The 25084-nt window shown below is 37.5% G+C and overlaps 2 protein-coding genes and 1 long non-coding RNA gene across 3 annotated transcripts; all 3 read right to left on the minus strand.

Annotated features, from left to right (window-relative positions):
- Positions 1–10917: 10917 nt before the first annotated feature.
- Positions 10918–14794, minus strand: LOC150038674 (uncharacterized). Its single transcript, XR_016527678.1, has 2 exons — positions 14658–14794; positions 10918–11080 (listed from the first exon to the last, which is right to left on the minus strand). It is a non-coding gene; the product is annotated as an uncharacterized LOC150038674 (long non-coding RNA).
- A 59-nt stretch (positions 14795–14853) lies between these two features.
- ATG3 (autophagy 3 (APG3)) lies at positions 14854–19830 on the minus strand. Its single transcript, XM_090314096.1, has 8 exons — positions 19674–19830; positions 17266–17367; positions 17018–17154; positions 16852–16931; positions 16585–16660; positions 15829–15894; positions 14972–15082; positions 14854–14865 (listed from the first exon to the last, which is right to left on the minus strand). The coding sequence occupies exons 1-8, from the start codon at positions 19828–19830 to the stop codon at positions 14854–14856; spliced, it is 741 nt and encodes a 246-aa protein (XP_090170222.1).
- Positions 19831–19866: 36 nt separating this feature from the next.
- Positions 19867–20481, minus strand: LOC150038675 (protein FAR-RED ELONGATED HYPOCOTYL 3-like). The gene has a single exon (XM_090314098.1). The coding sequence runs from the start codon at positions 20479–20481 to the stop codon at positions 19867–19869; it is 615 nt and encodes a 204-aa protein (XP_090170224.1).
- Positions 20482–25084: the final 4603 nt, after the last annotated feature.

Here is a 25084-nt window from a genome sequence, read left to right on the forward strand (position 1 = left end):
TATTTCAAGTCTGTTTTGCAGGAAATCAAGTCACCGCATGCGTTCATGGCTCAAGATAAAAAGAACAACGCATCTACGTCGCATTGCGCCAATCATTCAGAAATGAATAGATGATCAACGCAATGACGGCACATGACAATCGATCAAGAGCTAAGCAATTAACGCAATCTCAACTACATGCGGTAATCAAAAACAACACCGCATGCGGGCACACGATCGAAGATGCAAAAGAGCAACGCACATGCGAAGGATCCTGACACGTGTACAGCTGACCGTTGTGCATTTCTGACGAGATTGATCGTGTAATAGAAGGAATATTCACTCCACCATTTTTGGAATTACCATAACAATAAAGTGGGGTTCACACTACAGAAAGTCAAAGCTGAGCCTATAAATAGCCTCTGGAATTCTATTAGAAGATATACTAGATACGGGCATATTTTGATATTTGTATATTGAGCGAGAGACTGGTCCAAAGAGCCTGATTGGAGAAGATCCAGGAATATTTAAGAGACAAGGCCGAAAGGTGAATCTCAGGGCAAATCCTTTCAATCCCCGCTGTTAAAGCTCTGTACCAAGGTCACTTCTATCGGACAAGCAAGCCTGAGAAAGAAGCTCTTCTCTTCATCCATTCCATACGCTGGTAAGCAAATCCACCGTCCAGATCTGTGTCAAGACGTTGGCACTCTTCTGTACTGTGTCAAGACGTTGGCACTCTTCTGTATTTGTTTCTATCTCTTTATCATCAATTGTACTCATCCTCTTAGTCTATCATTCACACCATGTATTAGACGCTAAATATTAGTATTGAATGTCATGATTATTTCCATCTCCATCCTTCTGTCTATTTCCGTTCCTCCATGAATTTCTTTCTCCATGATGTTTTCTTAATTCCCTGGTAATTAGCATAAATCTAACAAGTAAATTAACCTGTGTGTGAAACTCGAATCTCCATTTTCCTACTTAAATAAGTGATTAAAGGGTTAATTAGGAGAAAGTTAAATCCTATGTTATGTAAATAATCTAATAATTTTACAATTTTCATAATAACTGTAATAATTATCACCTTCTGTGGATCAACAATTAGTAAGAGTGAATGTAAACTATAATGGTTAGGTATTATAGTTACGATAACCATATTTGATCCTGGAGTACGAGTAGAGAGAACCCTAAAAGGATAAAAAGAAGAGAAAACCTTGAAGACTTAAATCCTGAATAGTGAAGAAAGGATTGAAGAACTGAGGAAAATATAGAAAACTATTTAGGAAAATTCGTGTGGAAGTTGCATGGAGATAAACCATAGCTAGCGAGAGTGGAGAGAACGACACCAGCGAGAGTTGAGGCAACGAGAGAATAGGAGAGAGCGAGATTGATTTGAGCGAGAGAATGGGAGAGAGCGAGATTGATTTGAGCGAGAGAATGGGAAAGAGAGTGAGATTGGAGAAGAGCGAGAGTTTGAGCGAGGAAGTTAGAGAGAGCGAGAGTTTGAGCGAGAAAGTTGGCAAGAGCGAGATTGTGAGCGAGAAAGTACGAGAGAGCGAGAGTTTGAGCGAGAAAGTTGGAGAGAGCGAGAGTGGAGAGAGCGAGATTGTGAGCGAGAAAATGGGAGAGAGCGAGATTGTGAGCGAGAGAGTGGAGAGAGTGAGAGCAGCCTGAACACCTCATTCGAACGTCACGCCCACGCGATCGAAGGAACTCGCCTGTGCATTAAACAGCCGGGCATGAGGAGCAAATCAGAAATAAGTATCCGCAGTTGTTTAATTGATGGACTTGTGGCAAAATTTCGAGGACGAAATTTTTATAAGGAGGAGGTAAATGTGAACCTCGAATCCCAATTTTACACATAAGTGTGTTTTCTTATTTAAATTGTCTTAATTTTCCTCTGAATTGTGTATTCCTATTTAAATTTATATAAATAAGTTGAGTTTTAATTGGTGAAATTGTAGTGGAATTTGTATAATAAATAGGTTGTTGAAAACAGTTAGTGTGATTGGTGAAAGAAGGAATGGAGATTTGAAAGGAGAAAATAATATTGAAAAAGTTGGGAAAAAATATTAAGTGGGAATAAATATAGAAATTAAGTACGTGGAATTAATGTGAAATAATATGAAGATTGAGTTTGGAAAATTCGGGGAAGAATACGGCTAAGTATGAAAAATTAGGTGAAGTACGGAGTAAGGAATTAAGGAAAAATATAGAAAATATTATTTTGGAATTATCCTGGAAGATCCGTGTAAAAATATCATTAAGTGGTGAGTAAACAGGTAAAAAAAATATACAGGGAACATTTGTCACAGTAGTTAAAGATTAGAGAGAAAGATTGGAGAGAAAAGTTGGAGAGAAAGATTGGAGAGAAAAGTTGGACAGAAAGATTGGAGAGAAAAGTTGGAAAGAAAGATGGAGCGAGCGAGATTGGAGAGAAAATTTAGAGAGAAAGATAGCTGGAGAGAGCGAGATTAGAGAGAAAGTTTGGAGAGAAAGTTGGAGAGAAAGCTGGAGAGAGCGAGAGTGGAGAGAAAAGTTGGAGAGAAAGCTGGAGAGAGCAAGAGTGGAGAGAAAAGTTAGAGAGAAAGCTGAGAGAGAGCAAGATTGGAGAGAAAATGGGAGAGAAAGTTGGAGAGAGCGACACTGCCGAGATTGAAGAGAAACTAGGATAGAAGGTTGGAGAGAAACTTGGAGAGATGGAGATTTTGAGCGAGAAAGTGGGAGAGAGCGACACTGTCGAGAATGGAGAGAGCGACACTGCCGAGAGCGAAAAGAGCGAGAGCACCTATGCGTTAGCCTTGTTTTGTCCAATTCGAACGCCATGACCATGCCTCGCCTATGCATTGAACGGCCAAGCAAGCTTTTGGGCAATGTATTTGGACGATTTGGGATGGATTATGCATTTAAAAACCCTAATTTGAATACAAACAAAGCTTGAAGACGTAAGGGCAAACGTCAATTAAAATTTAGGTGTCCGATTAAGAGATATTCTTAAACCCTAGGAAATTGTGTTGGAAGCGTTTGGGAAGAACACATTGAACCAAGGTGAAGTCAGTTTACGTTGATAAAGGGAGGATTAAACATTTGGCCATGCAGCTAAGTAGGTGCTCTCAATCCCACGGGCAATTTGAACGCCTATAAATAGGCATTTGGATACTTATTTCTGATTTGCTCCTCAGCTTCCCATGTTGCTTCTTCTATAGCATTATTGGAGAGAAAATGTCTCAAGAAGCTTACCATAAATTCTTAGCTCATAACTCTTCATGGTTTAGCCGGAATCATCCAAACATCAAGACTGGCCCAACTTACCCGATACCTCGACCCCTCTATCTTTTTCTCATTCTCCAGCCCAATTCCTTAGAGCTTCTTTTTCGGCAGCCTCACCATGAAAACTAGACTCTCTTATCTTTCAGATGGCTTTGGAATTACATCAAACGCTTGAGTAGATTGGGAGATCTCCTCGTCTCAAGTTGATGGCTAGTACGGGGAGGAAACCACTGTGTGTAAACTGTGAGTGTTATAGCTTTTCCAATATTATTTTCTCCTTTCAAATCTCCATTCCTTCTTTTACCAATCACACTAACTGTTTTCAACAATCTATTTATTATACAAATTCCACTACAATTTCACCAATTAAAACACAACTTATTTATACAAATTTAAATAGGAACATATAATTAAGTGGAAAATTAAGACAATTTAAATAAAAAAAAATAATTAAGTGTAAAATTAGGATTTGTTGTTCACATTTACCTTCTCCTTATAAAAATTTCATCCTCGAAATTTCGCCACAAGTCCGTCAGTTAAACAACTGTGGATACTTATTTCTGATAAAATGTCTTAGGAATCTTACCCTAAACTTTCAGCTCATAATTCCTCGTGGTTTGGCCGGAATCTCAAAATCTTCAAGACTGGCCCAGACTGATCTGACAGTCTGACCCTTCTGCCTTCTTCTCAACCTCCAACCCAATTCCTTTGAGAATTTTCCTCTGCCAGCCCAAAACTAGACTTCCAGAGCTTTAAGATGGCTTTGGAATCACTCCAAATGCACGAGTAGATTGGAAGATCTCCTCGTCCAAAGTTGACACATTCCTTTAAACCCTCACTGCCCTCTACTTTCTCTACAAAATTTATGATTTTTGTGTGACTTGAAAATGAAATCCCAACTCCCTATTTATAGATGTTCAAATTGCTCGTGGGATTGACAGCATCTACTTGGCTGCATGGCCAAATGTTTAATCCTCCCTTTATCAACGTAAGCTAACTTCACCTTGGTTCAATGTGTTCTTCCCAAACGCATCCAACACAATTTCTTAGGGCTTGAGAATTTCTCTTAATCGGACACCTAAATTTTAATTGACCGTTACCTTTACGTCTTCAAGCTTTGTTTGTATTCAAATTAGGGTTTTTAAATGCATAATCCACCCCAATGCGTCCAAATACATCGCCCAGAAGCTTGCTCAGTCGTTCAATGCATAGGCGAGGCGTGGGCGTGACGTTCAAATCGGACAAAGCAAGGCTAACGTATAGGCGCTCTTGCTCTTTCCGCTCTCGACAATGTCGCTCTCTCCCACTTTCTCGCTCAAAATCTCGCTCTCTCCAAGTTTCTCTCTAACCTTCTCTCCTAGTTTCTCTTCAATCTCGGCAGTGTCGCTCTCTCCAACTTTCTCTCCCATTTTCTCTCCAATCTCGCTCTCTCCTAGTTTCTCTCCACTCTCTCTCTCCAGCTTTCTCTCCAACTTTTCTCTCCACTCTCGCTCTCTCCAGCTTTCTCTCCAACTTTCTCTCCAAACTTTCTCTCCAATCTCGCTCTCTCCAACTATTTTTCTCTTAAAATTTTCTCTCCAATCTCGCTCTCTCCATCTTTCTCTCCAATCTTTAACTACTGTGAAAAATGTTCCCCGTATATTTTTTTTTACCCGTTTACTCACCACTTAATGATATTTTTACACGGATCTTCCCGGATAATTTCAAAATAATATTTTCTATATTTTTCCTTAATTCCTTACTCCGTACTTCACCTAATTTTTCATACTCAGCCGTATTCTTCCCCGAATTTTTCAAACTCAATCTTCATATTATTCCACATTAATTCCACGTACTTAATTTCTATATTTATTCCCACTTAATTTTTTTCCCCAACTTTTCCAATATTATTTTCTCTTTTCAAATCTCCATTCCTTCTTTCACCAATCACACTAACTGTTTTCAAAAACCTATTTATTATACAAAGTCCACTACAATTTCACCAATTAAAACTCAACTTATTTATACAAATTTAAATAGGAACACACAATTAAGTGAAAAATTAAGACAATTTAAATAAGAAAACACACTTAAGTATAAAATTGGGATTCGGGGTTCACATTTTCCTCCTCATAAAAATTTCGTCCTTGAAATTTCGCCACAAGTCCGTCAGTTAAACAACTGCGGATACTTATTTCTAATTTGCTCCTCAACTTCCCATGTTGCTTCTTCTATAGCATGATTTTGCCATAGCACCTTTACTAATGGGATTGTCTTATTCCTCAAGACGTGTTCCTTTCTGTCCAGAATCTCTACTGGTTCCTCCTTATACGACAAATTCTCTTTCAACTGTACCAGTTGCTCAAATAATATATAAGTAGGATCTGGCACATACTTTCTAAGCATTGCCACATGAAACACATCATGAATACGAGATAATTCCGGAGGTAAATCCAATCAATCTACCATTGGACCAATTCTTTCTATTATCTCATAGGGTCCAATATATCTCGGGCTTAACTTCCCTTTTCTACCAAACCTGAGTATTCCTTTCCACGGAGATAATTTCAGAAATACTTTATCACCCATTTCAAACTCTAATTCTCTTCTCCGCTTATCAGCAACATGGGAAGCTGAGGAGCAATGGTCCAATGGCATATCGATTGGATTTACCTCCGGAATTATCTCGTATTCATGATGTGTTTCATGTGGCAATGCTTAGAAAGTATGTGCCATATCCTACTCATATATTATCTGAGCAACCGGTACAGTTGAAAGAGAATTTGTCGTATAAGGAGGAACCAGTGGAGATTCTGGACAGAAAGGAACAAGTCTTGAGGAATAAGACAATTCCATTAGTAAAGGTGCTATGGCGAAATCATGCTATAGAAGAAGCAACATGGGAAGCTGAGGAGCAAATCAGAAATAAGTATCTGCAATTGTTTAACTGACGGACTTGTGGCGAAATTTCGAGGACGAAATTTTTATAAGGAGGAGGTAAATGTGAACCCTGAATCCCAATTTTACACTTAATGTGTTTTCTTATTTAAATTGTCTTAATTTTCCACTTAATTATATGTTCCTATTTAAATTTGTATAAATAAGTTGGGTTTTAATTGGTGAAATTGTAGTGGAATTTGTATAATAAATAGGTTGTTGAAAACAGTTAGTGTGATTGGTAAAAGAAGGAATGGAGATTTGAAAGGAGAAAATAATATTGGAAAAGTTAGGAAAAATATTAAGTGGGAATAAATATAGAAATTAAGTACGTGGAATTAATGTGGAATAATATGAAGATTGAGTTTGGAAAATTCGGGGAAGAATACGGCTAAGTATGAAAAATTAGGTGAAGTACGGAGTAAGGAATTAAGGAAAAATATAGAAAATATTATTTTGGAATTATCCTGGAAGATCCGTGTAAAAATATCATTAAGTGGTGAGTAAACAGGTAAAAAAAATATACAGGGAACATTTGTCACAGTAGTTAAAGATTAGAGAGAAAGATTGGAGAGAAAAGTTGGAGAGAAAGATTGGAGAGAAAAATTTGAGAGAAAGATGGAGAGAGCGAGATTAGAGAGAAAATTTGGAGAGAAAGATGGTTGGAGAGAAAGATGGTTAGAGAGAAAGTTTGGAGAGAAAGTTTGGAGAGAAAGTTGGAGAGAAAGCTGGAGAGAGTGAGAGTGGAGAGAAAAGTTGGAGAGAAAACTGGAGAGAGCGAGAGTGGAGAGAAAAGTTGGATAGAAACTGGGAGAGAGCGAGATTGGAGAGAAAATGGGAGAGAAAGTTGGAGAGAGCGACACTGTCAAGATTGAAGAGAAACTAGAAGAGAAGGTTGGAGAGAAACTTGGAGAGAGCAAGATTTTGAGCGAGAAAGTGGGAGAGAGCAACACTATCGAGAGTGGAGAGAGCGATACTGCCGAGAGCGGAAAGAGCGAGAGTGCCTATGCGTTAGCCTTGCTTTGTCCGATGTGAACGTCACGCCCACGCCTCGCCTATGCGTTGGGTGGATTATGCATTTAAAAACCCTAATTTGAATACAAACAAAGCTTGAAGACGTAAGGGCAAACGTCAATTAAAATTTAGGTGTCCAATTAAGAGAAATTCTTAAACCCTAAGAAATTGTGTTGGATGCGTTTGGGAAGAACACATTGAACTAAGGTGAAGTCAGCTTATGTTGATAAAGGGAGGATTAAAGATTTGGCTATGAAACCAAATAGGTGTTGTCAATCCCACGAGCAATTTGAACGCCTATAAATAGGGAGTTGGGATTTCATTTTCAAATCACACAAAAATCATAAATTTCGTAGAGAAAGTAAAGGGCGGTGAGGGTTTAGAGGAATGTGTCAACTTTGGACGAGGAGATTTTCCAATCTACTCGTGCGTTTGGAGTGATACCAAAGCCATCTGAAAGCTCTAGAACTCTAGTTTTCAGAGTAGGGCTCCTGGAGAGAAAAAAAACTCAAAGGAACTGGGCTGGAGGTTGAGAAGAAGGCAGAAGGGTCAGACTGTCGGATCAGTCTGAGCCAGTCTTGAAGATTTTGAGATTCCGGCCAAACCACAAAGAATTCTGAGCTGAAAGTTTAGGGTAAGATTCCTAAGACATTTTAGAATAAGTTTGTAGAAGGAAGTATTTTCAAATAAGGTTTGGAACTATGAGTAATCTAATTTGTAAATTGAATCTGGATTCTAAGGGTGAAAAAGGGACCCGAGGAGCTACTAGAGTGAAAAGTTCCTAAGAATTCGAGGTGAGTGGCTAAAATGTTTTTAACTAAAATGTTTTTAAACTGTTTTGATTACAAACATTTTACAGAAAGCATGTTTGCGAAAATAATTCTCATGCCTACTAGTTTTATAAAGTGGTTTCCAAGTAAGTTTGAATTGTGGTTTGAACGCATGCATATTGTTGAAAATCTATTTACATATGTTGATTTTATCTAACATGCGTTATCATCTTTAAAGCCACATTGTATATGTGTTATACTATACATGCTTTAAAGAGAAAAGTTGTTTATAAATAGTTTTGGTAAAATGCGATGCCGAAATACAAGGAGAAGGCATCCACCCAACTAGATACTGAAGTACAAGGAGAAGGTATCTATTGGTACTGAAGTACGTTGGAGAAGGTACCAAACCAATGGGATACTGAAGTACGTTGGAGAGGGTATCCTAGTAGCTCGATACTGAAGTACAAGGAGAAGATATCTGAGCAGTAGTACGTGGCCACATGTGAATAAAGTTAGAGATTGAACAAAAGGGTTCTCTCTAGACTAGTAGTTGGTGTTGGAATTATTTTACCCGTTATAAAGTACTTGATTTGAGAAATGCTTTTACTGTTTTATGTTTAAAACAGCTTTATATAATTTACGCTTGAAAAATATTTATGCTGTAAAAGTTTATATTTCAGATAAAACTATTTTCTGAAATTATGCATGAGAATTTACTATGTTTTCTCGGTCACTCACTGGGCGTAAGCTCACCCCGTTTTCAAATGTTTTGTTTTTCCCTCCCACAGGTAGCGGTCAAATCCTCTGAAGATAGCTTTGCGTCTGCGCCGCCACTAAAGGACTAAAAGACTTGTAACCGTTTGCTAGGTGGTTACGGTTAATATTGTACACATGTTGTTATTGTTCATATAGGGACTAGAGTTTGTGGGCTTTGGGACTTGTAAATCTAGTGTTGTAATGACTCTAAACATATTATGTTTCTAAGTTAATAAATTGTGGGCCTAAAGACGTCCCATTTCATATGAATTATAATTGGTATCAGAGTTATTCCGCAAGAGTTATTAAGCAGTAAGTGTCAGCCCAAGCGTTGGTAACTGCTGCAATCACGCCTTTCTCTAGGCTAAGAGGGTGGTCTGGGGCGGGGTGTGACAGTTTGGTATCAGAGCAGACGCTTTCCCAATCACACACTGTACATCACACACTGTAGTAGTATGTGCCAAGTATCTTCAGGGAAACTAGTACAATGTGTGATCCAGAGCATAACAACGGGAGAGATTTCTTATCAATTGTAGTCCTTTAGTGGCGGAGCAGACGCAGAGCTATCTTCAGAGGATTTGACAACTACTTGTGGGGGAAAACAAAACATTTGAAAACGGGGTGAGCTTACGCCCATTGAGTGACCGAGAAAACATAGTAAATTCTCATGCATAATTTCAGAAAATAGTTTTATCTGAAATATAAACATTTGTAGCATAAATATTTTCCAAGCGTAAATTATATAAAGTTGTTTTAAACATAAAACAGTAAAAGAATTTCTCAAATCAAGTACTTTATAACGGGTAAAATAATCCCAACACCAACTACTAGTCTAGAGAGAACCCTTTTGTTCAATCTCTGACTTTATTCACCTGTGGCCACATTAGGTACTACTGCTCAGATACCTTCTCCTTGTACTTCAGTATCGAGCTACTAGGATACCTTCTCCAACGTACTTCAGTATCCCGTTGGCTTGGTACCTTCTCCAATGTACTTCAGTACCAATAGATACCTTCTTCTTGTATTTCAGTATCTAGTTGGGTGGATGCCTTCTCCTTGTACTTCGGCATCGCATTTTACCAAAACTATTTATAAACAACTTTTCTCTTTGAAGCATGTACAGTATACCATATATACAACGTGGCTTTAAAGAGGGTAACGCATGCTGGATAAAATACATACACATATGTAGATAGTTTTGCAATAGTAGGCATGCGTTCAAACCACAATTCAAACTTGCTTGGAAACCACTTAGTAAAACTAGTAGGTATGAGAATTATTTTCGCAAATATGCTTTCTGTAAATGTTGTAATCCAAAATAGCTTAAAAACATTTTAGCCACTCACTAACTGTTTTCAATTTTAATAAATAGAGGTGTACTGTGAAATTATGTTAATTAAAATATATTGTGGAGATTTACACTGGTTGTTAATAAATGCATGTTATGAATATTTAGTTAATCCTACACGTTGATATAGGAACAAATGCATAAGTAGGTGCAAATTACATGTTTTGGTGATATGATGATTGTCATGATATTGTTTGTGCGTGACTATGGGAACTGAGATTATGCCCGGGATATAGTTAGCATGCTTAACAAAAGGTGCTTGGCGGGAAAAATAGTCGGCTTCAGTCGGCGGGAAATAATTGTCGGTGACGACCGGCAGGAAATATAGTCGAGTACCTAAGCATGACTAGCGGGATAAATAAAAATAGTCAGTGTGCACATTGGCGGGAATTGGGGTTATAGGAAGGTTCTCATAGATGATTGTATTGATTGATGATATGATATGCATGCTACGTGTAGTTTTTGGGATAAAGATTACTGGTTGCATGATTATATCTTTGACTGTGCATGAGTTATAATGCGAGTGTTGGCATGTGATTGATTTCCCAAAAATGATGATTTTCAAATTGATTTCTATCTTAAAAGAACCACTCACTGGACTTAGTAGCTCACACTCTTCAAAATGTTTTCTTAATCCCCCCCCCCCCCCCCAGGTAGCGGAAGATGAGGAGTTCCTAGGAGAGGGATAACTCTGATACCATGTGCACACTGACTACCTTCTTAGCCTGGGAGAGGGATGCGACTACAGCAGTTATCAACCCTTGAGCTGACACTTACTGCCTAATGATTCTTGCGGAATAACTCTGATACCATACTATAACTTATACACAGAAATGATTAAGTCAAAGAGAAAAACTATAACGGATTAAGTAGGCCCATCTTTTATTACGACAGTGATATAACGTTTATACAACTTAAGGACTTAACAACAAAGTTTACAACGACAACCGTAAAAACCCTCCCGAAGTGTAATTGGGGAATAAGGCTTAGCAGCACCCTAGAACTCCTCATCTTCTGCTACCTGGAGGGGAGGGGGATTAAGAAAACATTTTGAAGAGTGTGAGCTATTAAGCCCAGTGAGTGGTTCTTTTAAGACAGAAATCACTTTGAAAATAATCATTTTGGAAAAATCAATCACATAATAATAATCACAGTGTACCCATGCATGATCATGGATTTATTCATGCAATGATTAACCTTTATTCTAAAATGCTACACGTAGTATGCATATCATATCATTAATCAATACAATCACCTATGGAAACCTTCCTATAACCCCAATTCCCGCCAATGTGCACACTGCCTATTTTTATTTATCCCGCTAGTCATGCTTAGGTACTTGACTATATTTTCCATCGGTCGTCACCGACAATTATTTCCCACCGACCAAAGCCGACTATTTTTTCCGCCAAGCACCTTTTGTTAAGCATGCTAACTATATCCCAGGCATAATCTCAGTTTCCATAGTCACACACAAACAATATCATGGCAATCATCCTATCATCAAAAGCATGGATTTTGCATTTACATATGCATATAATCTTATATCATAGTATAAAGCTAAGTAAATACTCATAATATGCATTTATATACTAAAGTTGTATAACATTCAGCATACGTACCAAAGTTATATAATACTCATAATATATCAAAGTTATATGACAATCACAGTACGTATCCAAACTATAATAACACTCCTACTATGCATTTATTTATCAAAGCAACCTAACACTCACGATATATTGAAACTATAAAGCTATAACACTTACAAATATCGAAACTATAACGCTATAACACTCACGATATATCGAAACTATAAAGCTATAACACTCACGATATATCGAAACTATAAAGCTATAACACTCACATTATGTGTTAATTATCAAAGCTATAACACTCACCTTATTTGCTTAGGAGCCTTTCTAATAGTTCCCTTTTCTACTTCGGGCTCCCTTTTTACCCCTAGAATCCAGATCCAACTTACAGCTTAGATTACTCATAGTTCTAAACTTTATTTTGAGATACTTCCTTCTACAAAACTATTCTAAAATGTCTCAAGAAACTTACCATAAAATCTTAGCTCATAACTCTTCATGGTTTAGCCACAATCATCCAAAAATCAAGACTGGCCCAGCTTACCCGATAGCTCGACCCATCTGTCTTTTTCTTATTCTCTAGCCCAATTCCTTAGAGCTTCTTCTCCGGCAGCCTCACCATGAAAACTAGACTCTATTATCTTTCAGATGGCTTTGGAATTACATCAAATGCTCGAGTAGATTGGGAGATCTCCTCGTCTCAAGTTGATGCATTCTCCCCTACCCTCACTGTCCAATGCACTCTACTCTCCTCCTCTTTTTACGAATTTTATGATTTGTGATTTGAAAATGAAATCCCAAAGACTCTATTTATAGGCGTCCAAACCTCCTATGGTGTTGACACCACCTATTTGGCTACATGGCCAAGTAGTTACTTCTCCCCTCATCAACGCAAGCTTACCTCATTTTGGCTTAAGGTGTTCTTTCCATACGCATCTACCACAATTTCTTAGGGTTTAAGAATTTCTCTTAATAAGACACCTAATTTTGGTTTACGTTTGCCCTTGCGTCTTCAATCTTGTTTTGTATTCAATTTAGGGTTTTCAATATATAATCTATAAGAACGTGGCCAAATTCAACACATAAATACTTGCCCGACCGTTGCGGTGAAGTTGCGCTTGACCAATGTATTCCTATGATCGCATTCTTTGCATTGCGTTAACGCATTATTCTGCACAAAAATATAAAGATCAACTGCTCTAATGCTTTGGACGCATGCGACCGCAATATTATAGAATTTATGCTTAATGGACGCAATTTAACATATTTCATCAACGCAATCCAACATTGTTTAAGGATTCAGCACTATGATAACATGCATTTCTGCCCGTTATCACCTCCTCTAACCGTATCTTTAAACACACTCTCTGAGATGGGGAGTTGGGCGTTGGCCCAAAATTCGACTTCAAACACCATCAAACTTAGAGTTTAATCCAGCCAGGAACACATAGACACGATCTGCTTCTACAAGTTTTAGGTGCTGAGCCCCATACTGAGCACAATTCCAAACAATTTCTCGACACAAGTCCATTTCTTGCCAGAGTAGAAATAGTTTATTGTAGTAGGAAGTAACATTCATGGTCCCTTGTTTGCACTCGTGGACCTGCTTGTGAAGTGTGTACAAGCAAGAAGCATTCTGTCTTTTTTAGTAGAGATCTCAAGCAGCTTCCCAAGTATCCTTGGCAGTTGCAACATATAACAACGGTCTGCCGATCTGGGGTTCCATATTCTTAACAAGAACGGAACGAAGTAAGGAATCTTCCCCTTTCCAGATGCGTTCTTGAGGATCACCTGGGACTGACTTTGATATCTCTCCTGTCAAGTACCCAAATTTGTGGTGTCCTTCCAAGGCCATTCTGATTGATTGGGATCAAGAGAAGTAATTCTGGCCATTTAATTTTTCCCCAACAAGGATCCCTACAAAATTTCCCATTGAGCCAATCAAACAAGTTGTGTTAGGAACAACAGAGAGAATTTACCGGATGTCCGAAGTAAATTGGCGGATTAGCAAAAAATTCAGATTGAACAATCTGTGGGTTCGTGCCAAGAACTGTTCCGAAGTCTACAATTTGTTGTTGAACACCTGCAATTTGCTGTTAGAGATGGGTGAAACGACGTTGAACTTCATTAAGACCGTGGGCCCCACCACTACTATTTGGTATAGGGAAAGAAGAGGTTGTCATAGACAGCTGGAAGTCAGCTGTGCTTCGATCCTCGGCTGGAGCAACTACGAACCAGGACTGTGGATGGTCGGAGTTTGGGATGGTCACCACCGACAGCTGCGCTGGAAGAGGGCAGCTCCGGTTCGTGGGTTTTGTTCGACGACCATCGTCGGCGCGGGAGGGAGCTACGTTCACCGACTATTATCGAGCTCGGGCTGGCGTCAATCGGTGGCTGCTCCAATCTGGGATGAACCGGCAAAGGGATCGACAGCTGCTCCAATCTGGGATGAACCAGCAGAGGTTCCTTCACACGACTGCTGGATAGAAACGATCGTACCTGGGCTTACGGCTGAAATCAATTGAGGCAGTACAGCTTGGAGATAACGTTCGACGGCTTCTTGAATGGTCGTTGTAATGTCGACACTTGTGGATCCATCAATTCCCACGGAGACCGATGAAGATGACTGTGGTTGATTCTCATCTATGGCAGCTAAGGTTTCCTCGCCTTACTCTAATACCATGATGAAAAAGGAGAAGAGAAACAACACACAATTTACGTGGAAAACTCTAGAACAAGAAGAAAAAACCACGATATAGTCTTTTTCTTATTATTTTCAGATACACAAAATACAGAGGAACATATAAATAGACAGTAAGAAACCCTAGGGGCCTACAAAATTACATAAATACCCCTACGTCAATAATCCTATTTTTCAACCGAAATAATGTCTATAGGTTTAATTTTCAAAAACAAAAATAAAAAATCAAATGGTTATCAAACAGGACCATGAAGTTCTATACCGGAGTAATCCTTTTTAAACTTCCAAATTCCTGCATTTACCTTTATTAGTCACTGCTGCTCTCCAAATCAAAGTTCATTTTGCAATCATATTTAATGGTTGGAAATACCGAAGCAACGAATTCCAGAAATAGAGAAAGGAACCTGCAAAAGTATAATAAAATTAACATATCCTTTCAATTCTAACGCCTTCTTCAGTTTTCTTATAAGTATCGGTTTGTAAGATAGATGGGCTGGCTTAAATTGATGGCTACAGAGTTCAAAATCAATAAATCAGATAACAGGAGAAAAAAAAATGGCCAAATATAATTGAGCAAGGTAGAGAGAAGGTGAAATTTCTTCTTGACTTCAGGCACATTCCAATGCGACATCTGGTATTCGACCATTTTCTTCACTGCAGCTCCAAGAATTTTTGGATGTACAGATGCATGTTTCCCAGGCAAGTAAGGATGGTCTTCAATATTTACCTGCATATTGAGATTAGATTACAATTTACAATAGAGTTCTTTTGTGGAAACACTAGATATCCGTATTTGCTTTCTTGTTCTATCTTTTTGAGCAATGCCAATTTGAAGAGGTTTTTCTCTGTTCTTGGATAGTGTACATACGGCTGACAACCAACAACAAAGATCCTCTATTTTGTAGCTACCAAAGCAAGTCTTATGAAAGATTTGGGTGGAAAAAGGAAAACATTGGGATGTGTGGAATTTAGCTAGGTGGATGGGTTTTGTTTGGTAAGATCAATCTTGTCTTATTTATTTGCTCAACTTCTCCCTCCTATGTTAATTGGAGTCCAGTATTGAAAAACTCTTTCTATGTTATCTTTTCGGGTTATGAACATATGTTAAAAAGAAAACGCTCTGCCAGTAGTCACAGTTTGAATCTAATCCAAACAGCGGAAAATTGGAGGTAAATATGATAGAACCCAAATATATTAAAAGATAAACGATAACAGAATTACAAGATAAATCAAGTGTTTGAGGTACTTGGACCCTCCCAATCTTAAGATACTCTAAACCCTAATTCATACTCCAAAATATTGTCTACCTCCCTTCCTTCCTACTTACTCTATTTATAACCAAAAAGCCTAACAAACTCTTTAACTAATTACTTTTATACCTTTAATATCCCTCTAATACCATTCCTATCACAATACTAATCAGCCTCAAGTGTGGTTTATGAAACTACAGAACTGTTGCCAGCTCTATCTTACTGCTTTGCCTGCATGATTCTTCCTGACATCTTCAAGAATTAGTTCTGGTTGCAAGGGCATCCCATCCTGCCAAAATACATTAACAAAAGAAATGACTAAAAAAATGAGAAAGCATGGTAACATGTAGTTCGCAATTAACTTGCATATTTAAGAACACAAATAAACATTTCATCAACTATGCACAAGTATTTATAATCAGATGGCCAAAATATTGAATGTTCTAAATGTAATCACCTACAAAATAATTTTCTTTCCACAACTGTGTATTATATTTATCATAAAGGAGGAAAGTAAACTGAAATTATGGCCAAAATGTGTAAAAGGAATATTGATAGTGAAGGATAACTGTGATAAAATCTAACATGGGACGAAGGTATAGTAAGAATGGCTATCCTTATTTAAAACTCTTTTATTGGGGATAGCTTCTGCGAACGGTTAAGAGAATATTGTGTGTTTATCCTTACCGTGTTTATATATATATTCCATGACTTCTTAGGATTAGAATCTTAAGGGAGTGTTTGGAGTGCAGAGTTGGTTATAATCAATAATCTATGCAACAAAGAGGGAGAGAGAGGATGGGTAGGAAATAGTAGACACTGTAATAAAGAAAGATTTGGAGTCCCAAACATTGAGTAGGTTATAATAGCCCACCCCACCAACTTTAAGTTGGGAGCCTAAACAGCCCCTAAGAGTTCCTAATAGACTTGAGTACAAGCCACCAAACTATCAGAACCATTGAATTTTAGTAATACACACCAAAACCCTGACAGATTTAAGTGCAAACCTTCTGATATCCAGTGAAAAATGGAAGGTTTGAAGATCATTGTCATACCTGGAACAACAGGAGATGGTCAGATCAACAGACACCATATAAAAACTTCTTCAGATGAACCCTCTGACTAATACTGTGAATATGACAAGAGGTTATCATATAGAACAGATTCTTCTACAATAGTATAATGTCCAGTAAAGTATACAATTAATTATCGAAAAAGGACCTAAGACATTAAAAAATTATCTCACGTGATGCTTATGTCATAAGTTCTTGGGCATATGCTATCTTCAGAATCATGGACTACAAGATGAGTTGATTCCTGAGCTGCCTGTGTATACATATTTAGATGACAATCTCAGATACTTAATAAGCATCCCTTGCATATCAATGGTTGCATTGCAATTACAAACTTACAGGATGGAATTTGATAGATTTTTCCATATATGGATTTTTGTCAACGCCAAAGTATGAATGAATTACCGTAATAGGATTATTCGTGTCCAGTTCCAGCAATTTTTTGGTTGAAAGCAAGTTATCTCCATCCTTAGACTCTGTTTATGGAAGGAAAAAAAAATAGAACGACAATTTAAAAATGTATTTAAGATGGAAAAATTAGAAGAAAACAGCATAGATGTGAAATATGTTAAATTTATGTAGTAGACCACTTGGATCCCCATGAATAAGGAGCCAATCATCATCCTCACCATCACTACCAGCAATCACATATTCTTCTTCATAAGAGAGAGCCCTTCGCAGACAAGGAACTGAAAAGAAGCACAAGATTAGTGGCCACTCTCTATCTAATATTGTTTTTCTTCAGAAAAAAAAAAACATCTTCAAATTTTACTGTTCTACTAAGAATTCAAGTTAAGATGAATTAATAGTCTTCTATTTCATCATCTCTAACTCCAGTCACGTTAAGAAAAGAAAAGGTTCTTGCTAATTCGAATGAAACGGAACAATCTAGCAACCAATAATGAGTTCTTGGCTAGTGTGGATGCAACTTACTGGGAAGTATTTCAGTTTTAGTAACAACAATGTGGGTTTCTGTTGATCCTTGAAGAATTAAAGAAAATACTATAACACAAGATAACTACATTTTGTCATCAATTAGCGAGGCTAATCGCAAGTATAACCCTAATACAAAACTTCTGATCTTTAAATACTTTAAGTGCGATTCAAAACCATTAAATTGGGAACATCACCCAGTTTGACCGAAATGGATAGAACAGCAAAAAGGATCATCCAACTGACCATTTCTTAAAATAAAAAACTGTTTGTTAGATGGTAAATACTACTTCTGTTTGATCAAATCATCAGATTCCCTAAAAATCGAATGAACCACGATGTTCAGAAAGTTTCGTTGAAAAAAGAAACTATAATAGCATTAACAGAATCACGGTGTTCGTAAGAAGTTGTAGGGAAAACATATAAGAAACGCAAGAATACCAAGACCAAGAGCATTTTGCGACAAGAAAATCGCCGGCAGTAATGAAATCGGAGACGGTGAAGACGATGTTTCTCTCTTTGAATTGAGAAGGCCAGCAATTGAACCAATGAAACATCGTTCTCTCTCTCTCGGCTTTCTATAGCGATTGGGAAAGTGGAAACGGCAGGAAAGGGAAAGGAACCTCAAACCGTCGGAAAATTACACAAAATGATCCGAAATCCAAAAACTTTTTACCAACAAGCTTTTCTATTGTAGACCTTTTCGCCATGCAAAATTTCAAAAGTACCACTAGTTTTTCAAACGCATTCAGGCCGTACAGTGAACGCATCTCTACGAATACTTTAAGTGAGCATTTAGATATTATTAAGCGATCGGATAGATATTACTAAGCGATTGAAGAGAGACTAAGCAATCGTTTACTATCCACATCGTTTTTATTAAGCGATCGTGTAGAGAATACTAAGCGGTCGTTTAGCTATCCACTATAGTTTTTATTAAACGATCGTTTAGAGAATACTAAGTGATCGTTTAGCTTATACTAAGCGATCGTTTAGCAAACTGTTACGCAATCATTTAGATATCCATTACGCGATCGTGTACTAATTTATAAAGCGATCGTTTGGCTAATACTAAGCGATTGGTTAGATTTTGTTATGCGATCGTTTAGATAATACTAAGCGATTGTTTAGGTTTTGTTAAGCGATCATTTAGATAATACTAAGCGGTCGTTTAGGTTTTGTTAAGCGATCGTTTAGCTAATATTAAGTGATCGTTTAGCTAACTATTACGCGATCGTTTAGATATCCATTACGCGATCGTGTACTAATGTATAAAGCGATTGTTTGGCTAATACTAAGCGATCACTTAGGTTTTGTTATGCGATCATTTAGATAATACTAAGCGATCATTTAGGTTTTGTTATGCGATCGTTTAGATAATACTAAGCAATCATTTAGATAATACTAAGCGATAGTTTAGCTAACTGTTACGCGATCGTTTAGTTTTCGTTTATATAAATTTGTGTTAAATTTGTAGAATACAAGTGGTGTTGTACATTTAACTAAGCAAATAAATAACTAAGCGATCGTTTAGATAAATTTGTGCTAAAATTACATATTGTACAGTACAATTGCTGTTGTGCAGAATATAATTGGTGCTAAAATTACATATTATATAGTGTAAATTTGTACAGAATAATTAGTGTTGTACAGAATATAATTGGTGTTGTACAGAAAAATTAAAGCAAAGCGAAAATTACATATTGTTTAGTCTAGATGGGCCAGTGCCAGGTGTTATCAACGTTTGTCTGCACGTTTTCTTGTTATGTCCTGTCTGACCACATCGTGTACACCTGTGTATTTGTCGTGGCTCCTCTCCAATTGAAAGTATCTTGACGGTTTGACGTCGACCTACACTTACTACCTTTTGTGGTGGTAGAATTGATTCAAAATCTCCAACCCATTCTTGACTGTGTCCGATTGGGAAGATTAGTTCGACGAAAGTAGCAAGCACACACTCAACTGTAAACAACTTTGCACATAATGTTTGAACATTAATGTTTCTTAGGGTCGCTGCAGATATTGCATGGGATCTCGAGGTAATTAAACTCCATACACGTACATGTTCGTGAACGAAGATCAACCAACCCCCCCAAATATCCATCGTCCACATTAATTATATGCATATCCACCAAAGAAACACAATATGTTCTAGACATCAATTCTGATTCCTTAAGAATACTCATTGCATAATCAGTTACAATGTTTGTGCATGCCATTGAGTCTGTACGTCGGATATAGAACCAACCTTGTAGTCACTCGCGAATATGCTCTAATAGCTTTGTTATTGGTAGTTCTCGGGCATCTTTCAACACTCCATTGAGGCATTCTACTATATTTGTCGCCATCTTGTCATATCTACAATGGACTTGATCAACCTTTGCCCACCGTTGCAATCCAACCTCCTCAAGATAGGTCGTCACACCAAGATATTGATGGAGCTTAGCCCAATATATTTGAAATTTAGACATTCTATATGCTTTCGCCGCTAGGTAGAAATGTGGGATTATGTCCTTATTCTTGAATATGTCCACCAAATTGTTCTGAATATGGTATATACACAGGGCATGAAATGCATCAGGGAATATCCTTGCAACCGCCTTTGCAATTGAGATGTGACGATCTGATATAATCACTAGATTCAGAACATCTCCTATTGAAGCCTTCAAATGAGTCATGAACCAAGTCCGTGATGCATCATTCTCACCATCTACAATACTGAAGGCTATAGGATATATGTTGTTATTTCCATCAATACACGTTGTTATTAACAACATACCTTTGTATTTCTCATGCAAATGGGTCCCATCAACAACGATTACTGGGCAGATGCAGTTTAGAAAACCCCTGATACACGGACCAAGTGCCATGAAGACGTACTTAAAGTATTGTCTATCTTCTACTTCAACCTCAAATATGGTACCTGGATTTGCAAGCTTAAGTGCCTCTCCATATGCCCTAGCAACAACATATTATCCTTCTGGCTGTTGGGTTTTATATCTTAAAAATCGCAGTTTGTAAAATGATAAACATTTTCTATTATCAATATACTTGTTATTGATATCATAAATTGTATGAAACTCTAAATCCAATAAATTAAGACCCATGACTATTGTATGAGTACTTGAAATTTATGTGAAGACATAAGAATGGATCGGTTTCGAGTAAATAGTCAAAATGATCTATGGTACATGAATGAGGTTGGGTACCTTATTCTGGTAACACCATTAGATGCGGCCTACTCTATAGTTATTACAAAGAGTTGTAAAGTGCTACATACGATGTGATCCTAATTCGTACATGCTATGACATGAGGAGTTGGGGCATCCTATGCAATGAGTTTGCATAAGATCAGGACCAAGAAATAAGTCACTCTTACTTTATAACGCTGTTTACTGTTTAAGACTGACCATTTCACCTAGATGACCTAGGTAACGCGATCTTAATCTTGAGCTAACTATGAACTCCTGTTTATTCGGGATTGTCCTTAGATTTGCATAGTTGAGAATTGGTTCAACAGCGCCGGCTCAATAAAACTCCCATTTCAGGAGTAAGACCGGATAGATAGCTGGGGACATAGGGTGCAAGACGGAGTTCACGCCTACCTGATTTAGGGATGGGAGAAAGGTTGTTCTCTCAAGTACTGAATCCAGATCTTGGACAAGAGACCCAACCCTCTCACTGGGCTGAGAGAGTTTGGTTTGGTGATTGGATCACAAATCAATTGTTCATTAGAGGATCAATAGGACTTGAGGAATAAGACGTAATCTCGAGGGTAAAACAGATATTTGACCCAGCCGTTATTACGAACAACCTGTGAAGGGTCGACTTGTTGAATATGGTTAAATCATGTGGACATAATATATCTAAGTGTAACTATGGGCTTTAATGGAGTGACCCATTAGTTAACGAATGTGGAATAATTTGGTCTAATGAGTTTAGCCAATTAATCTCGGATCGTTGGAGCCCATGATCTATAGGTCCGCAAGGTCCCCCTACTAGCTCGTAACGGACTAGCTCTAGAATAGCGTGATAAGTTAATTTGAAACGTTCAAATTAGAATTAAGGGAATTTGTAATTATATGAGATATAATTATGTTTAATTTTAGAAATAAACAGAATATGAGAATTTATATATTTAAATATGATTTAAATATATAAAGATGGATATGTGTTAAAATTAATTTAATATTTGATATTAAATTAATTAAGTTTTATTTAATAATTAATTTATGAAATTAATTATTATTATTATTTTAAAATCAAATAGATCTTTTAAATCAAAATTTGATTTTTGGATAAAATTGAAAAATTGGAAAACTAAAACAGTTAAAAGGAAAAATGGTTTTTTCTATTATCCATCTTTCAACTAGCTCACACATGAAGTAACCATTTGCCTTGTCTTTTCCAAGCATGAGCTGCAACTCATGCAGCTCTTCTCTTTGCATGTTGATCTGCAATATAATGAGAAGATTGGAGTGAAAATCGGGCATGCAATCTATAGAATTTTGAGAGAAAATTCAATTTGAAGAATGGTTCTTCAACAAATCCCTTGATTCAAGCTTGTTTTGAGTCCCACAACTCAATCTAGAGCACCAAGAGAACAGTGGAGAAGATCTTGAAGTGGTCTACAACAAGATATGGAGAAGAAGCAGCTGGAGATGGAGCTTTGAAGAAGTTCTACAAGAGGTATGTCATGAAACCCATTTTTCTGCAGAAGCATGCTTTATATAATGCCAAAATTAGTGAATTTGAATGCTTAGATGATCCTTGAGCTTCCGTGCAATTGATACAATCCTACAATTGGTATCAGAGCATCATATAAGCATTCAATTCGGTTTAATTTTGGTTTGGTGGGTGTTTTATATGAGAAATATGAAATTGGTGCACTAATATGGTTTTCTGAGTTTTGGCTGTTTAATTCTCTTTAATTTCTCATTTAAATTTGTAATTGGCTCTTTCTTGATGAGCTTTAATGTGTTCCCAAGAGTCTGTAATTTATTTAGAGTCACTAGAGTAGAAATTAAGTTATAAATCGAAGAAACAAGCGAAGAGGCCGAGTTGTAGTTCCAGAAAATTAGCCTCTGTTCTTATCGTCGTTGTGGTTCCAGTTGCTAAATGATCGTCTAGCTCCAGACGATACACGGTGTGAAGAAAAGCTAGACGATCGTATAGCAATGAGCGCTGGTCGTTTTGATGTTGAACGCTAGACGATCGTGTACCTGCGGGAGCTAAACGATGCGTTCAATTTGCTATAGATAGCATAAAGTGATCGTTTAGCTTTGGCGTGGGAACTAAACGATACGTTGAATTTACTATACGATGGTACTATGCGATCGTTTAGCAACAATGCGCTCTAAGCACTGCGATGAAGTGCTACGCGTTAGCACTGAGCAATCGTTTAGATACGGAGCTAAGCGATCGGGTAGACGAAGAGCTAAGCGATGCGTTGAAGTTTCTATGCGATGGAACTAAACAAATCGCTTACCTACGATGCTGAACGACGCGATGATGTTCTATACGATGGAGCTAAGCGATCGTTTAGCTACACGGCGGATACTGAACGATGACATGCAGCGCTAAACGATTGTGTTAAGCTATCGTTTGGTTCTATATGATAGAAATAAGCGATAGTGATGAAGAGCTATACGATAGCCTTGAGCGATCACTTACTTCAATTGTTTATCTTTGATCGAGAGCTAAACGATGCGTCGAGTTGCTATGTGATAGCACTACGCGATTGTTTACCTCTATGCGAGAGCTAAGCGATGTGTTGAGTTGCTATGCGATAGCACTACGCGAACGCATACCTTTACGCGGCAGCTGGGCTATGCGATGGCATTAGATGATCGTTTACCTTTTCGCGCACTAAACGACCAAATATTTACTAAACGATCTGGTAAAATGCTAGACGATGGTCGTCATTGCTAAACGATGAGACTTAGCGAGATGTTGAATATGTGTAAGGGCTATCGGTTCGATCGGTTCTCTTGTGGTCTGGTCCGGTTCAGCTTCGAATAGTTCTTGGTTGGTCCGGTTCAGACGGTTTGGGTTCAGTTCAAGCTACTTGAGTTTGTTTTGGAGCGGTTCAGGAGCAATTCAGAAGCTGTTTTGTAATAGTTAGGCTTCTGTTTGCTTGTTTTTGCCAAAACTAAAACCATATCAATCTGTGTTTAATTATTTATGTATTTGATGTACGTTATAATTAAATAAATCTTGTATGTGTATATAGTAAGTCATTTAGATTTAAAATCCCACCATAGGAAGCATGTAACATGCATTGAACGTATGTTATAATTGTTATAATATATAGTATGCATGTTAGGGTTTCTCGTATTTAATATAAATGTTATATTAAATTTGAATGCCTCATGAATGTTATGGATGAATAGCATGTCTAAATTTTTATAAGTTGTTATAAAATTGGGTTAGACACTTAAAATCCATAAACAACAGTTGCATGCTCACGTAGGTTGACCACTTGTTTTAATTGTTAAAACTTATAAAACCTAGGTTACAAACTCAATCAGTATATAATCATGTCTAAGGCTAAGGGTTCTTAAGTTGACGGTTTACAGAACACCTCCTACCTGGGGATTATGGCCGAACTATTGAGCATTGGTAACCGGTTTTATGAGCATACGTGAGTGATGTGAGGTAATAAAATGGTTTATCACCTACACATCGTAGGTTAAAATCTAATTATAAGAGTTACACTTGGATAAACCACATAGACTTAGGGTTGTTTTATTAGCCGAAAAGAACCTAAGTATAAATCTACCCAAAATAGAATACTTCAGTAGCAGTTTAATAACTTATATATGATAGAGTTATTAGAAAACTTCAGTGGGAGATTAATAACATATATGATATGTTATTTTTAGCTTTCATGTCTCTAAGAGGTCACAATCCAGATTTAAGCGGTACTTCGTGTCACCCTAGAAGTGACCTCCCTACGGAGAGTATTTTTTAGCTTAAATCTAGATTTTGGTGAATAAGAGGAAGTTGTTCAAATATAAGTCTATTATACGATAAATAGATTTCAACTACCACGTCTCCACATAGTTTACACCGTGAGATTCATATGACGCTTCGTGTCACCCTGGAAGTGGCCTCCCTACGGAGAGTGTTTTGTATGAGTCAATATCGAAGTAAACAGAGGAAGTAGTTCATAGTAAGTGGGTGAAGAATATATGTCAATATATCCTGCGGTCTCCTCCATTAGTTTGAATCGTGAGATTCCTATGTTGCGCCTGCTGGTTAGCTTTAAGCGGCTCTTTGCTAGTCGTTTAACGATGGCTATCCCCACGGAGGGTTGTAACATAGGATTCGAAACAACACAGGCTTCAGTAAAATGAATAGGGTCTTATAGTTCCGTCTTGGATGTTGTCTTCTATTTTAGAGGCAAATTCATACCGTCCTATAGGATCTGAAAATGGCGGGTCACACTTACAAGAATTACTAAGTTGTTAG

Source organism: Benincasa hispida, chromosome 1 (assembly GCF_027475165.1).
Source record: "Benincasa hispida cultivar pf3 chromosome 1, pf3_genome.v1.1, whole genome shotgun sequence".
NCBI classification, from domain to species: domain Eukaryota; kingdom Viridiplantae; phylum Streptophyta; class Magnoliopsida; order Cucurbitales; family Cucurbitaceae; genus Benincasa; species Benincasa hispida.